The sequence below is a fragment of the Cricetulus griseus genome, chromosome 5 (assembly GCF_003668045.3).
Source record: "Cricetulus griseus strain 17A/GY chromosome 5, alternate assembly CriGri-PICRH-1.0, whole genome shotgun sequence".
NCBI lineage: Eukaryota > Metazoa > Chordata > Mammalia > Rodentia > Cricetidae > Cricetulus > Cricetulus griseus.
The window spans coordinates 126,629,804-126,646,661 of NC_048598.1; the positions used below are offsets into that span (position 1 = coordinate 126,629,804).

The 16,858-nt window shown below is 44.5% G+C and overlaps 1 protein-coding gene across 1 annotated transcript in view; it reads right to left on the reverse strand.

Moving 5' to 3' along the window:
- Fntb (farnesyltransferase, CAAX box, beta) overlaps positions 1-16,858 on the reverse strand; it is an 80,664-nt gene that overhangs the window by 24,064 nt on the left and 39,742 nt on the right. Inside the window, exons 5-7 of the mRNA XM_027418322.2 lie at positions 13,670-13,816; positions 13,484-13,567; positions 3,337-3,423 (exon numbers count right to left, since the gene is read on the reverse strand). Of these exons, the coding sequence (XP_027274123.1) occupies positions 3,337-3,423; positions 13,484-13,567; positions 13,670-13,816 (318 nt within the window). The remainder of the gene's footprint in view (positions 1-3,336; positions 3,424-13,483; positions 13,568-13,669; positions 13,817-16,858) is intronic.

Sequence of the window (16,858 nt, forward strand, 5' to 3'; positions counted from 1 at the left end):
CCAATAAAGATTCTCAAAGTCTCAAGGCAGGCACATGGGGTGATGATGGAGATAAAACACAAAAGCAAAACAAAACTGCCCAGGAGATGGGGCATCTTGATGGCCCTGGCATGGCAGCAGGCACTATGGTTATCATCAGAGGCACACCCACTTGAATCCTGTGTATTCCAGATTTATATACAATTGACACAAACACACGAAATATGTCCAAGGCCCAAAGCTAGTAATAAATAGTAAAACTGGTTCAGTCAGATCTTCACGTTCAGTGAGTGTCTGCTAATGAGTCCTCCTGTAGACTGGGCTGGGCACTCCTACACAGTGCAAAACACCTCCAAGGCCCAGCTGACTAAAGAAAGTCACAGGGAGTTCAGTGGAGCATTAAAACTAAGAGCCAGCAACTACAGAAAACTGCTCTCCTATGCCACTCTATCTTTTTTTTTTTTTATTTTTTTTTTCCTTCTGATTTGCCCAGGGGATGGCCATAGTACCCAAGTGGTAGCAGTGGCAGCCTGGGTCTTGGGGCAGGGCAGAGCAGCTAAAAACACTAACAGAAAGCCACCATCTTTAGCAGGAAGAAACAGGCTACTAGAAAGTGAGGACAAGCCAGCAGAGTCAGCGATGGAAAAACCCAGCATCAGCTCAAGTTTCTACCTTGAAAACACACACACAGTGGGCAAACAGAGCAGCTTGGAATCCAAACTGCTCTGAGACCTGAGCTGCTGCCCACTGCAGGGCAGATCACTGTTTGAAGTTTACAGTCTGAGTCTGACTTAAGTGGCTTGTCTGCTAAAAACAAAAACATCCTTTGAAGCAATCTAACAGAATTCATTCTCTACAATACACCAACCACAATGTCCATGACATAGTCCAAAGCTATTCAACACATGAACACCCAAGAAAATGACACATCAATTTCAAGTTACCTACATGCTGAAAAAGCCTAGACATGGGCTTTAATTTTTAATTTTTTAATTGTTATTTTATGTATGCATGTATATTTTATGAATGAGTGTTTTGCCTACAGGCTTCCCTGTGCACCACATGCATGCCTCATGCCCATGGAGGCCATCAGAGGGTATGGGATTCCTTAGAATGCAAGTTACAGACAGTTACGAGCACCATGAAGGTGCTGGTAATTGATCCTGGATCCTCTGGAAATGGGTTCTTAACAACTAAGCCATCTCTACACACGCACGCACGCACGCACGCACGCACGCACGCACGCACACACACACACACACACACACACACACACACACGCCACCTTTTTGAGACAGGGTCTCACTGTGTTGTCCAGACTGGTTAGTACCAAACTCCTACCTTTACCCTCCTGAGCAGTGCTATGGTACTGCACCTAGTTCTCCCAAGGTTTTTGTTTGTTTGTTTGTTTTGTTGTTGTTGTTGTTTTGAGACAGAGTTTCTCTGTGTAGCCTTGCCTGTCATGGAACTCACTCTGTACTCCAGGCTGGCCTGGAACTCACAGAGATCTGCCTGCCTCTGCTTTCCGTGTGCTATGATTAAAGGCATGTGCCACCACCACCTGGCTCCCCCAAGGGTTTTAAATCAGATATAATTACTTGCTTGCCTTGGGAAGTGAAGAAAAGTACACTGGGAAGGAATAAAAACTGAGAAACAGAGCACTAAAAAGAAGCAAATCCAGGGACTGCCTAGTCTCAGCCTCTAAACACCATCATCACTCTACAAAACACCGTGTCCTCAGGGACTAATAGTCACTGTGAAAATCAGATTCATTGACAATGGCATGGAAAGTCAGAAGATGATGGAACAATGCTTACAAATTTCAGAAAAATACAGTCTACAGCACTGCCAACCTATTCATCTCTAACCAGATAGGCTACCAAGCAGGCTTGCAAATAAAAATACACGTAGGAGCTAAATGCATTTTCCAGGGACCCTTTTCTGAGAACTTTTGAAGTATTGCACTTTACTAAAATGAATAATAATCATTTTTTAAAAATGACAGGGACTCCAACAAACCAGAAAAAGGAAGTGAATTTCATGCTGTAAAGAAGCTTCTAGATGCCTGCTGTGCAGCAAGCTGAGAGCAATCTGTCTAGTTCTGAAGTGGGAGGGCAAGGGCTCGGGGGGGGGGGGGGGGGGGGGGGGAATGACCCAGAACACACACACACACACACACACTCACAAATAAACACGCATACATGTGCGAAAATACGTACACAAAAGAAAACATTATTTCTAATGTTTGACTGTATGAAAAATAACTTTGTAGTACTGGTGGTGAATTTAGAGATGAAGTCCTGATAAATACATTTATGATATGTATACTAATTCCAGGAAAATGAAAGTTATACAAAAATATGATCATAGTATCATCTGGTGACACTGCATTGTATTTACATGGTAATGAGTACCATTTTGATAAAAATAAAGAATAAACATGACATGTATGTATACATATATATGCCTTTTGGTTTTTATTTTTAAGAGGGCCTTTAGAAGCTCAGGCTAGCCTAAAACTCAAGATGGGACTGACGACGACACTGAACTCCTAACATCAGCCTCCTGAGTATTGTGATTGCAGGCCGAGTGTGGCTACCCTGGGCCACAGCACCCAGTCCTGTTTCAGGCTTTTTGCTCTTAGAAACAAGTCTTTGTCTCTTCCATGCATGTGGGTGAGAGTTTCTGTAGGAGTAGAGTTATTGGGTTTCATAAGCAGGGTGTTTTGAGATACTGACAAAATGCTTCAGGCAATTTAGACTCCCACCAATACTACACACCAAAGCTTTTGGCTTGTGCCATTCGACACTATAACACCACATTAATGAAAGTCTGAAAACAATGTCAACTCTTTGGGGTTTGTTTTTTTGTTTTTTTGTTTTTTTGTTTGTTTGTTTGTTTGTTTGTTTTTCAAGACAGGGTTTCTCTGTGTAGCCTTGGCTGTCCTGCAATTCAGTCTGTAGACCAGGCTGGCCTCGAACTCACTGAGATCTGCCTGCCTCTGCCTCCTGATTGCTGGGATTAAAGGAACGAGCCACCACCACCCAGCTAGTTTCAAGTATTTGTAAAGGGAACAACATATAACCCCTAAGACATCTCTTATAAGTTTATATTCCTTTCCAGACTTTTTCTTTGTTTTTTGTTTTCAAGACAGGGTTTCTCTGTCTAGTCCTGGCTGTCCTGCAATTCAGTCTGTAGACCAGGCTGTCCTGGAACTCACTGAGATCTCCCTGCCTCTGCCTCCTGAGTGCTGGGATTAAAGGCGTGCGCCGCTACCCGGCTCCCTTCCAGACTTTTAAGTTTTGACTTTTTTGACCATTTGCTCTCGAAGGACTGGGGACCATGTGACTTTCCCACCTTGCTATCCATTCAGGAGTGCCTTCGAAGAGGTCTGGAGTGATGATGTTGGTTAGAGAGGCCACCGAGGTGGCGCAGTACGCGCTTCTGAAAAGACAGAAACAGAGGGAAACATGTTAGGCTCCAAGAAAAGCCAGGACAAGACTCAGTCAACTGCTTGGGTAGATTGTTTGCTTTGCCTAGCAAGCTGCAGTCACATTCCATCTCGCTCTTGGCACACAGTCCTTCTTCCTGGGTCTCCAGAGGTGTGATATTCTGTCTGGATAGAGTTGCTCACAACATGGCTTCAGTGAAGGAACATGACATTCTAGTCTCCCTGCTTCCACACAGGCAGACTTCCATCTGAAGAATTAGCAGCCATATCAATTCATCTCAAAAATAGATTGAGTCTTTTTTCAAAGACTTTGAACAGTTCCCACCATCCCATCCAGCTGTTGCTGAGGCTCTCCTCACTCATCCAGACATCTCACCATTGCAGACCTGGGACCTCTGTCTGGAAGAAGGATGTGTGTGAAAGGTTAGCTCTACATTTCCTCCAACAGACACACTCCAAAGCAGGCCACCATATTCTAATGGCTGCTTGGGCCACACACACAAGACAGGAATAGACATCCTTACACCTCTAGAGAAAAGAGCTCTGATTTCAAGCCCTTCATCCCGTACACATACACATACACACACAGATTTCAGTGAAAAAGTGGGAGCAGGGCTTAGGATGTGGCTCAGCTGGTAAAGTGCTGGCCCGGCATGCACACACCCCTAGGTTTACCAAACTGGGTATGGTAGTGCATGCCTATAATATCGGCACTCCAGAGGCAGAGGCCGGAGGATCACAAGTTCAAAGCCATCCTCGGGGACATAGCAAATTTGAGGCCAGCTCGGGATATATGAGACATAGCTTTTGGGTAATTCTGGGGGTCTAACCCAAGCTTTGCACGTAATATGCATACTCTTCCACCAAGCTATATTTCTAGCTCCTATCTGAAAATGAGCTAATAAAATAAAATGTATCCATTTGATTTAACTCTCGTCATTCTATTCTTCCAGCCATAATCTTCTCAGGACACTCTTTCATCTTCTCCATCTGTCACAGAACACAGAGACTGCTTTTTCAAATACCCAGCATGGAAAGACAAAAACTATTTGTTTTAATTCTACTCACAAATTCCTTTCCTAAGAGCTCAGAAGGAACATGAAAGGGAGGGAAAAGATTGTTTGGCTTCTTATTCCCTGTATAGACTTAACATGAAGCCAAACTTACTGAGGCATTCCACAGGAATCTCTGTAGAAATCATGGGCATGACTCTTCTTCCAGCACTGTGACCAGCCAGGCTCCCACTGGCCAAAGGCACAGCAGAGGCATCCAGAGCAGACAAGGGGCAAGCGTGTTAGCACCAGATGTTGTCATTTACCATATGTTAACTTTGAAGGTAGGCTCTAATTTCCCCCAGGCCTTGAGCTTCTCACAAAGGCTCTGCACTGCTTTCAGAGGCTCTTGAATCCTCATGAGGCAGGGAGGGGGGCGTGAGATGTAGTCTCCCTCTCATCAGTGGAACAAGTGACAGGGGAGGCCGTTGTGGAACCCTGTCCTCTGGGCATGACTTGGCTGCTACAGTCTTGAAATCAGAGCAGTTGTGATTACTTGAATGAGATCCTCACAAGATAGTGTCTATTAATATCCCTGTGTGGGAGGAGGAAGGGGGAGGGGCATCAGACCCTTAGTGGAGACTCCAGCCACTCCTTTTCTGAATCCGTCCATCCCCCATTAGCAGCTAGGTCATATAATCCTGACCCAGCTGCACATGGTCTTAGGTGCTAGAAAGTATGCAGGAGGCAGAAGGTTGACTCGGGGTGAGGAGTCTAGTGACGCAGCTATCGTGACTAGATTGTTTCTTTGGTCTGTTATTGCCCTCTGTACTGAGGGTGAATAGAAACCCAACCCCCCCACCCCGGGGATGAGGCATATAACAATAAAGGCCAAACAGGGTAAACAAAATTAAAGATGAGTTCCATGGTCTCTGCTAAAGGAGACAGGACAGTAACTAAGGCTTAGCTGTTTGGAGGGCAGACATTCCATGGAGGAAGTGTCAATATGGCCATCTTTCCCCATGTGGTATGGACTAGCATGTCGCCATGCTGGAATGGTGAGTGTGTGTTACCCCCATACTGATGTAAGACGTGAAACAGAAGCTGTCTGCCCCCAAGAGGGACTGTCAGTTTCCAAAGTCGGAAGGAGAAATCCCATGGAAGGCCTTCCTCTATGGGGCACAGGGTGACATGCTCCTCAGATGGTTGATGGACTCAATAATATAATCCCTGATAGATTCCATGCACAGATGGAATAGAGCGCAAGAAAACCAAGGCTACAGCTGATAAGACCTGCAGCTAAAACTGTCTGCCCGGAGGGAGGAATTTGCCCACGTGAGAGATGTTACAGTGGGAAACAGGCATGAGGGGGTTGTACTCCATGTTAATCTTTGATCAGGGTAGGTAACCTGGATAAAGATGTAAGATGGGGTGGGGGTGGGGGGAACTGGAGAGATGGCTTAGCAGTTAAGAGCACTGGATGCTCTCCCAGAGGACCCAGGCTCAATTTCCAGCACCCACATGGCAGATCACAACTGTCTGTAACTCCAGTTCCAGAGGATCTGACACACTCACACAGGCATACACGCAGACAAAACACCAATGCACATAAAATAAAATTAAGTTATTTTAAAAAAGACATGAGATGGAGATGCTGGACTGTCATTTCTTGTGGCTGGGGCAAACAAAAGCAAAGACAAATTGGATCTGTGAATAACCCCTTCTGCAATCCAAGAATTTGGAACACATCAGAAGAATCAAACAGGGGGAGAAACCTAGGTAGAAATGCTACTGAGGGAGCCAGGCATGGGAGTTAAGAAAGAAGTTAGCGCAGCGGGAGTCTTGGTACTGGCATGGGGCTTCTGGGGCTTTGCTAGTCCCCATGGTGAGTAGGAGAGGTACTGGTGGATCTGAGTGACTTACACTGACATGTCAATCCAGTTTGTAAAACGCCAAATCCATCAAGAGGGGAAATCGAAAAAGAAAAAGCAGATAAAAGAGCCTATCTAGGTCATCTGAAAGCAAATGAGGCAAAATTTGTGTTTACATGGAGTTCTTAAAGAGAAGCTGACAGAAAGCCAAATGCATTGCTTGTGAGCTTCTAGAACAGCAGTTCTCAACCTGTGGGTCATGACCCCTTTGGATTGCCTAACAATCCCTAAAACCATCAGAAAACACAGATATTTACTTTACAAGTCATAGTAATAGCAATGAAAACAGTTTTATGGTTGGGGCCACCACAACATGAGGAACTGTATTAAAGGGTCGAAACGGCCAGGTGTTGGTGGCTCATGCCTTTGGGTGTTGGTGGCTCACGCCTTTAATCCCAGCACTCTGGAGGCAGAGACAGGCAGATCTCTGTGACTTTGAGGTCAGCCTGGTCTCCAGAGCCAGTGCCAGGATAGGCTCCAAAGCTACACAGAGAAACCCTGTCTTGAAAATCCAAAAATAAATAAATAAATAAATAAATGGTTGAAACATGAAGAACTGTATTAAAGGGTCACAACATGGGGAAGGTGGAGAACCACTGTTCCTGAGTGCTTAAACAGGTCACCAAAGGGGTGGAAGAGGGGCAGGTGATTCCCAATGTGCCCACTGCTGTGGGGGAAGGGTGAGAACTGCCATAGCCACTTCCCTAATGTGGTGGCCACTTCTACACAAGCACTTTGCAGGGCAACTAAGTGCCCCACATAGAATTGAGGATTTATTGGCTCTCTTCTAATGTGCAAAGCTGCTAGAGCCATGAGTGCCTTAGTTCCTGGCAGGTCCTCAGGGTCACCAAGGACAACGGACATCAGTGGACAGACACAGAGAGTGATGTAAGCAAAAATCTTGCCAGGAGTTAACAATCCCCCCACCCCTGTGTTCTATATATATTTCACTCTTGAAAATATACTGGGAGTAGACATTCTTCATCCAACCCAGGACACCTGGAATAACCAGCTGTGGCTGATGACAAGGTTGTCTGTTCAAGTACTAGCCTGGAGCTTGCCAAACCCAGGAACCCTGATCAAGCAATAGGTGTGGTAAGCAAGCATGCATCCCTGCTTCTCATTAGCCCTAGGCTGGGCAGTACAGCACAAGCCTGTTCTACAAGCCCATTGGATGTGGGCAGATGTGCAGGTGATCTATGGCAATGCCCCAAGATTAGGAAGTAAGATAGGGAATGACTCTGGATACAGTGAGCTAAATAAGCTAGTGCCTTCCATCTGCACTGCTGTACCCAACATTGCCGTTTTGAGGAAACTACTCAAATGTGGTCAAAGCCAGGCACAGCAGACATGCCTTTAATCCCAGAAGCACTCAAGAGGCAGAGGCAGGCTGGATCTCTGAGTTCAAAACCAACCTGATCTACAGAGTGAGTTCCAGGAGAGCCATGGCTACACAGAGGCAAATAACTAAATAACTAATAAATAAAAGCAATAGAACCTTTTGAACCTCCCTAACAGGTTTAAAAATTATCCCCTAGCGGGACTGGAGAGATGGCTCAGAGGTTAAGAGCGCCGACTGCTCTTCCAGAAGTTCTGAGTTCAATTCCCAGCAACCACATGGTAGCTCACAACCATCCGTTATGATCTGGTGCCCTCTTCTGGTGTGCAGATATCCATGGAAGCAGAATGTTGTATACATAATAAATAAAATCTTAAAAAAAAAATTATCCCCTAGCCACTAAATCCTAAGACCTATTCTCAGGTCCTTGGAATAGCCCGTGGTGGACATTTGGAGATCCTGCCGCCCTTCTCCTTTTTGAAAAGGTTTCCTTAGGCCACGATGTAGTGTTAACCTCTAGGTTCCCTAAAGATTTGGAAAAGCATCTAAAAGAACAGGAAAAAAAAAAAAAAAAACCAAGTTAAAGAATTTGAATGTATCCTGAGTGTTGGGGTATCTCCTACTTGCTATTGGCAAGGGAGATCCCTAAAGTCCGACTACACAGGCTATACTACTATTGGTTACACCACAGAACTAAATAGTAAGACCCTATTGCTGGAAATACCATGTGCTCTGGTTGTAGAATATGGAGGAATCAAGCTGGGACTGAGCTCACTCCACACTGGCTGATTTTTGTGGTGACACAAGACACTGTCTTGGCTGCTGGGAGAAAACTGTCACCAACAGTCTTGCTTGGTTGTGCACTCTGTGTGTTAATGTCATCAACATAACAGGCAAAATGTGCCTGCTAGTGAAACAATGGTACAACTGTTACAGGTACAACCAACTACTTTCTTCACGGAGGGAAACTATGTTTAGTATTGTAAACCTGTGCCAGGAGGAAGGCTACTGCTATAGTTTTGACAAACAGTTTTGATTTGTCTGTCAATTTACCTTGTAAACATTTGCTGTTACATCCATAGGTTACTGCTACTGTAGAACCTAAGTGGCAAAAAACTTTTAATAGTGGACAGCAGTTACCAGAGAGACTCATAATTGGTCAAATTGATGAAAGTGTCATGCTGTGTTCTATACTGTTCTATACTGCTGCTCAGCAAATAACTATACATCTACGTAACTCCTCCAAGGTTCAGGGAATACGGCAGAATATAAGGATATAAAATCCAAGAGAAGGGGTGGAGTACTCTAGAATCCTGTCCTCCTAGGCATGACATGACTGTTGCCCTCTTAAAATCAGAAGACATTCAGAAGATTAAACCTACTAATGTTCCCTTGTTAGAGAAGAACAGGGAAGATCTTTAGACCTTCTGACTTTAGACCTTCACCCGAGATTCCAGTCCTCACTCCTTCCTGACCTCCACCAGGTACATGTAACCCTGACCCAGTGACATGTTGTTTTAGGTGGTACGAGAGTACATAGGAAGTGGAAGACTGATGGAAGATGGGAAATCCAATGAATGCAAATCATTCATGCTTCTTGTGAACCACCATTGAAGGCTTTTGGAAATCCAGCTGCCCAAGTCACCCATGCCTTGTGAACAACCCCAATAAATTCAATGGTTCAACAAGCTAGGCTTAGATGAAATTTTCTTTGATCTGTTGTTGTCCTTTTTAACTGAGACGAACAGAAACAGACTCCCAGGAAAAGTCATACAACAGATACCAAAACCACTAGTCCTGGATCACAGAGAGATAAGAAAGGAACAAGGTACAACTTTTCATGTAGTTTCTTCCTTCCTCCCCGTTTCCAGCATCACAGCTCTCTTTGTCTGCTTTTCTCTTTCCTCACCACTGACATCCAAACCCAAGTCATTATCATCCGCCCGGATCAACCATTTGCCTCCCTCCTTCCAGCCCAGAAACCAGAGGACATTCACTAAGACATTATACCCCATTCACTGTAACCAGAAAACTAACACAGCACAAATCAGATCATACCCCTGCCTACTGAAAGCCATCAGAATGTATTTGTCAGCCTCTGTAATGAGCCTGTCCCTCCAGCTCTTTGTTCCCACTGTTGCCCCTGGCCTCCTACAGTTGCATTCAACCAACTTCTCATCTCTTGAACACACCCTGCTCTGTCACGTGCTGTCTTTCCTCTATCCCCAGAGAACACTACAAATTTTATACTTAATTCAGAAAATGAACAAATAATGACTTTTTGTTTTTGTTTTTTGACACAGGGTTTCTCTGTGTAGCACTGACTGTCCTGGCACTCGCTCTGGAGACCAGGCTGGCCTTAGACTCACAGAGATCTGCCTGCCTCTGCCTCCTGAGTGCTGGGATTAAAGGTGTATGCCACCACTGCCACGCTGCTTGTTTGTTTTTCCTGTACTAGGGATTAAACCCTGTGTCTCATAGTGTGGTGGTTTAAATATGAATGTCCCCCCATAGACTCATGTGTTTGAATGCTTGGTCCATAGTATTAGGAGGTATGTATGGCCTTGTTGAAATAGATTGGCTTTGTTAGAGGAAGTGTATCACAAGGAGGCTGGCTCTGAGGTCTCAGAAGCTCAAGCCAGTCTCTCTTCCTGCTGCCTGCTGATTCAGATGTAGAATTCTCAGCTACTTCTCCAGCACCATGTCTGACTGCATGCCACCACATTTCCAGCTATGATGATAACAGACTAAACCTTTGAACTATAAGCCAGCCCCAGTGAAACGCTTTCCTTTATAAGAGTTGCTGTGGTCACGATGTCTCTTCACAGCAAGGGAAACCCTAAATCACACACATATATTAGGTAAATGCTCTCAATTAGGGCTGCGTATCAATCTCTCCTTTTACTTTTCATTTTGAGATAGGGTCTCAAAGTTGCCAGGCTAGCCTTTAATTTGCAATTCTGCTCAGTCTCGTGAGTAGGAGTTTGGGATTACAGGCCAGGCCCTGCTAGTATTGGCTCCTTCCTTAACTGTTAATCGGAGGTTTCTGAGGTACCCAGAAGCTAACCTCACCTGAATAAGGCATTCTTAGAAACTACCAAGAGTTGTTCTAGGCCCCAAAGATCAAGAGACCATCTCTGTCTAACCAGGAACTGGAGTAAACTGTTCGCCAGGTGATAAACTGTCCTCAGTTTCCAATTTTCTCTCCTGAGCATTGGCTGGTGCTTCTAAGCAAAGGAAAACCAAATACAAGATGGAGTGAAAAGCTGTGGAATTAATAAGCTGGAAGCCAGGCAAGACAAGGAAACTGGAGGATGCCTACAGGTCTGATCCATCATTCAAATATTTCATCCACTGTACAAATGACAATTGTGGGCTCAAGGGCAGATTGGTCCAAGACCACACAGTAGGGTAGGATTATGGCCAGGTGCTCCTTAAGGAACACATCAAATGGACAGGAGAAGTTGCCCTGCATTTGTCTAGCATATGTGAATAAGAACACAGAAAAGGATCTGCCTGCCTCTGCCTCTGGAGAGCTGAGACTAAAGGCATGTGCCATCACACCCTGTTTTGAGACAGGGTTTCTCTATGTAGGCTAGGCAGACCTTGCATTCATTATTTTCCTGCCTCAGCCCCTTGAATGCTGAATATTCTGTGTGTTCTGCCACGCCCAATTTCAATTTATTATTTTTACTTATTTATTTATTATTTTATTTTTGGTTTTTCAAGACAAGGTTTCTCTGTGTAGCCCTGGCTATCCTGGAAATTACTCTGTAGACCAGACTGGCTTCTGCCTCCTGAAAGCCTCCATATCCAGCTCAATAATTATTAAAAACTAGATTGCCTTGCAAGGTGCCACTACACTCTAATAGCAGTGCGGTCTCTAGCTAAGCTCTGGCCTCACGTCAAGGCAGGTAAGGAAGTCTCCATACCTGGTTCAGACAAAGCAGACTGACAGCAGATCAAATACCCAGGAAACAACTGACAGCAAAAGCCACTCAAAAGAGTGTGCCCTCTCCTGGAGGGGTGACGAGGCCTCATCATCATAACCTGGTACTATGTCACTTGATGAGATTAGATGCTACCAGAAACTTACTGAACTTATCCTCAAGTACTCCTCTCATGTCCTGGTACACAAACTGCTCAGGGCTTCAGAACAGACCTGTGTTTCCAGAACTCAGCTGCTGGTGCTTTGTAGGACGCAAAGAAGGTGTCTATCTGGCTGGCCTGTTTTCTTTAAAATGGTTTAAAAATTATCATCTAAAATGGTTTAAAAATTATCATTGTGTGGGTGCCCTGGCTTACTTGGTTAAAGCGCCTGTCTAGTAAAAATTGCCATCATGTGTTTATGAGCTCATGTGGGATAAAAATGTGCCTACTACAACACATGTGTGGAGGTCAGAGGGCAACTCTGTGTGGTCTGTTCACTCCTTCTACCAGAAACAAACTTAGGTCTTCAAGCCTGTGAGGTAAATGCCTTTACCTGTGAGCCATCTCACCGGTTCCTGGTTGGCTTTTCTGAAGACACCATGCTAACCATGCCATAAAGTCTAATGGTTATGCTAAAAGCTACACAGCTAGCACACTCCTGTGAAGAATGTGCTCAAGAATCTACTATGAGGCAGAAACTTGAGGAGACAGGCAGATCTCTGGTCTATATAACAAGTTCCAGGCTAGTTGGGGTTATACAGTGAGACCCTAGCACAAAACAAAACACACACACAGACGAAAGATATCTCTTTCTGTCATTCTGATATAAAAGCTTTACCTCCTCCCAAAAATGTATTTCTCCCAGACTAAATGTTATACAATCTCAATGATCCACGGCGTTTGAGAAATTACTTGGGGCTAGAGAGATGGCTCAGTGGTTAAGAGTACCAACTATTTTTCCAGAGGACCTGGGTTCAAGTCCCAGCACCCACATAGCAGCTAACAACTCTCTGTAACTCCAAAATCTGACACCCTCACACAGACATACATACAAGCAAAACAGCAATGCAAATAAAGAAATAATAAAAAAGAGAGAAATTACTTATTTCAGAAGCTTTACACGTCTCAGAGGTTGATTACCCATCAGTCAGATAGCTACTTGCTAGTGTAATGAATATGTATTTTTTTTTGCCACTTTTCTTCTTTTTAATTCAGACATGGTCATGTAGCCTAGGCTAACCTTGAACTCATGATATAGCCAAGGATGTCCTTGAACTCCTGATCCACCTCCCAAGAGCTGAGATCACAATCACAGACCACCATACCAGGCCAGATACACTTCTTGAGTAAAATACTAGGTTTGAGCCAATGGGTACCAACCAATTGGTTCTAGTCTACTAAACTGCAGTCTACTGGCCCACAAGACACTCTGCACCCCACAGAGGAACTCCGGTGTGCCTTGGGTGTTCAACACCCTCAGGATTTCATCAAATGCAACCAAAACGTGTTTACAGAGTCAACTCTAGGCTTGCTTCTCCAAGAGAGGTGACAGATTATATTATACTGTGTAATTACTTACATTAAACTATTTTACACCAAACACATGTATTTTGCATTTAAATCTAAAGCACTTGACTTTGTTTTTACCCAACTCATATTTTGACATTTACATAAAAGAAGCTAAGAGATAATGACATTGGAGGACCTTAGTACCATATTAGCAATGACCATGACACTGTGCCAAGGGCACAACATTTACACATCAGTCTATGGCACAAAGTAACAGCTTGCCATGTTTCTTAGGCTGAGCTGCTCTAAGTAAGTGCATTCTAGAAGCCGTGGATACACCGGTCCCACTCACCTCACATCCACTTCACCTCCAATGTGCATGAGAAAAGAACCGTCGGGTTGCTTCAAGGAGTATAAGTACTGAAGAAGCTTCTGTCTGAGAACAGTGGGGAGAGGGCAGAAAAAGGCAACCAATGGTCAGTGCAGTGCAGTAGGTGGAGCCCTCCTGAGTCTCCTCCACTGTTGCCTGCAGCTTTACCTGTTAATGACGTTGTAGGCTTCCTCCGTGCCAATGATACACAGCGCATTGACAGCTGCATACGTGGGTGCAAGGTGTGGGTACTGCCCAGGGCCCCCTCCAAAGCCACCATCTGGACTTTGACACAGCTCCAGGAACTGACACACACTAGGTACATGGCCAAGAGGAAAGACAAAGTTAGACAGTGTTAATTTCCAAACATCAAATTCCTTTTGAGAGTCCAACCTTTTCCAAGCAGCCCCCTACCTTCAAAGGGGCAAAAAGACTTAATTCTTTATCCAGCTAGTGTGGTTTTCTGCACACTCCTCAGTCTTTTATTTAAGCATCTGTCTTGTTCCAGCATGAGGCTGGAAGGAAACCTTTCACAGACCTGGGGAAAAGTCTCATTTTTTTCAAAGATTTATTTAGTTTCGGTTGTGAGCTAGCCTTTAATGGCTGAGCTATCCCTTCAGCCCCAAAGATTTATTTATTATGTATACTGTGTTCTGTCCGTATGTGTATGCCTGCAGGCCAGAAGAGGGCACCAGATCTCATTACAGGTGGTTGTGAGCCACCATGTGGTTGCTGGGAATTACACCCAGGTCCTGCAGAAGAGCAGCCAGTACTCTTAACCTCTGAGTCATCTCTCCAGCTCCCGTTCTGTGAGCTTTTGTCTTGTTTCTTCATGGACCATGATGCCAACTGAGGTTGTCAATACAATGAAAACAAACTGAGGAGACTGTTCTGCCATTTTTCTAGGTCTTTGATTTGCACATCAGATCTGGGCTGATCACCCCACACTGCAACCTCCTTGTGAGGTTACAGTGATTTTTCCCAGCTCTGTGATCAGTGGTGATTTCAAAGTTGCCAAAGTAGCCAAACTTCACCATCACACTTAGGAGCAAGGCAATGACTGTGGAGCACAGCCTGAGAAGGACCTGGCATTTGCCCCTCTCTTCGACATTGTTAATGCTTTTAAGAGCATCAGCCGGGACATGCATGAGCACCATCAGAGCATCGTGGAAGGACAGCAGAAAGAGCTGGAGTACTTTTGTCCGGGCGTTTTATCATTGTGATGCAAAGGTAACTAAGACAGGCACCACTGACTCAAAGGAAGGCATGTCAGCCTGTGAATTTTTCATGCTAAACAATAGAGGCTCCAGTTTCCCAGGAAGGACACCAGTTCCTGCAGGATTTGCTGCTGGGCACAGGTGGCATCAGTTCCATTCTTGTTTTAGGTGAAATCAAGAGAGCCTTTACTTGTACAGGGTCCTCTACAGTTTACAGGAAGGGACCAATTAGGAAGGCCCCAGTATAGCGTCTCTCCCCTACAACTCCCAGATCATAGCCTTCCTATTAGGAAACACCTCCACCCAAGAGGCCTCCTGGCAAGCATGGCCTTCTAGTGGCCAAGGACTTCTTTCCGGACTGTTTTATACTGTTTGTTATTTATTTCCTCCCTTCCTTTTCTTTCTTTCCTTTTTAAAATGAGAAATGGTTTATTCTTAGTCAAATATGAGTGACCAGGGCTCAGGAACATGGTTTCTGTTTGCCCCCCAAAATATGTTCCAACACAGAGGTGGTTACATAACATTTTTTAAATCTTTAAAGTTAGCCCACAACATGAAGGGTGTTGTGATGGCATTTGTAGCATGTACATCATTAGACTCTATTCCCCACCTTCCTCCCCGATGCCTGGCCTCCTCCCTTTGCCCAGCTAGCAGCCTTCTGCTTTCCCATCACACGCATGCCCATTATTACCTCTCTCCTTTCCCGTAAGCTCTCTTCCTTCCGTCTCAGGACCTTTCCAGTGTTAACTTACACACATATATAAACACGTGCATACATGCAATCTTAAACCCCATCACCTCAGCACTGCTTCTTCTCTGCTGCCAGAGGGATGAAAAGGCTAATCCCCACAAAGGCACATGTCCCTTACTCCGTCTCCACAGCACGTGATCTTTCTTTTTGAGACAGGGTCCCAGGCATACCAGAGTGGCCTCGATCCTGCTATGTAGCTGAGACTGACTTGAGCTTTCTGATTCCCCTGCTTCCACCTCCTCAGTGCTCAGATCACAGATGTGGTTTATGAGGTGCTGGGGTCAAAACCTGTGCCCTCATGAATACCAGGCAATACTCCGACCACTAAACTTCATCACCAGGCCCGCTCTTTTCATTAAGCAATTAATTAATTGTTTATGAGGAAGGATCTCTCTGTAGCTCAGTATGGCCACGATCTTAGCAATCTGTCTGCTACGGTCTCACACGTGCTATGATTACAGGTGTGAGCTCTTCATACACAGCTATTTTTGATTTCAGGTTTTCCATTATGTAGACAAGTACAGCAACAGAAAATGATGCTGACTGGCCATTTTTTGTCTTCACAAGTTAAAACAAAACTCATTCACTTTTACTTATATCTAAATTTTTATTGTAGGATTGAAACTAGAGTTTATCATCAGAGAAGTAAGAAAATTTAGAGCACATTTTTAAGAAACTTCCCATAAGTTTAGTCTGCTCTTTATAGCTTTTGCAACCCATGGTCAATTCTTATGGAATATTCAGAAATAAACAGCTAATAACAATTCCTAACAAAGTCAAGCTGCCAACTGGAAGCTTTCTGCATACAAAACAAAAGGATTTAACTCATATAAAACTCAGCAGGTGGGCAGGAAGGAAGGCTCAGTGGTTAAAGGCACTTGCTCTTGCAGAGAACCTGGGTTCAATCCCCAGCACCCACATGGGAGCTCACAACTATCTGTAACTCCAGTTCCGAGGAATCTAATGCTCTCTTCTGGCCTGGGAACCAGGTAGACACATGGTGCACAGACATACATGTTAAATAAAAATGAATCTAAAAACAAAAAACTCAACCACCTGCAGCTAAAAATACATGCTGCTCCATGACAGCATATGCACGAGGTCCTGAGTGCAATCCCAGCATCACACAGCACCTTCTCATTTCTTTTGGTCTTTTGAGACAGGGCAGCCTGGTATAACCTTGATCTCAGAATCTGTCTCAGCCTTCCAAGTACTGGAATTACACATGTGCCTGTATACCGAGCTGCCATAAGTTTGAGGCCAGCCTGAACTGTGTAAAAAGTCCTGGCTAGCCTGAGCTACACAATAAGACCTTCAAAATCAAAACAAAAAAAATATACTAAAGAGTTGCCTAGTATCCATTTCCTCCCCAGCTCCTAAGACAGAATA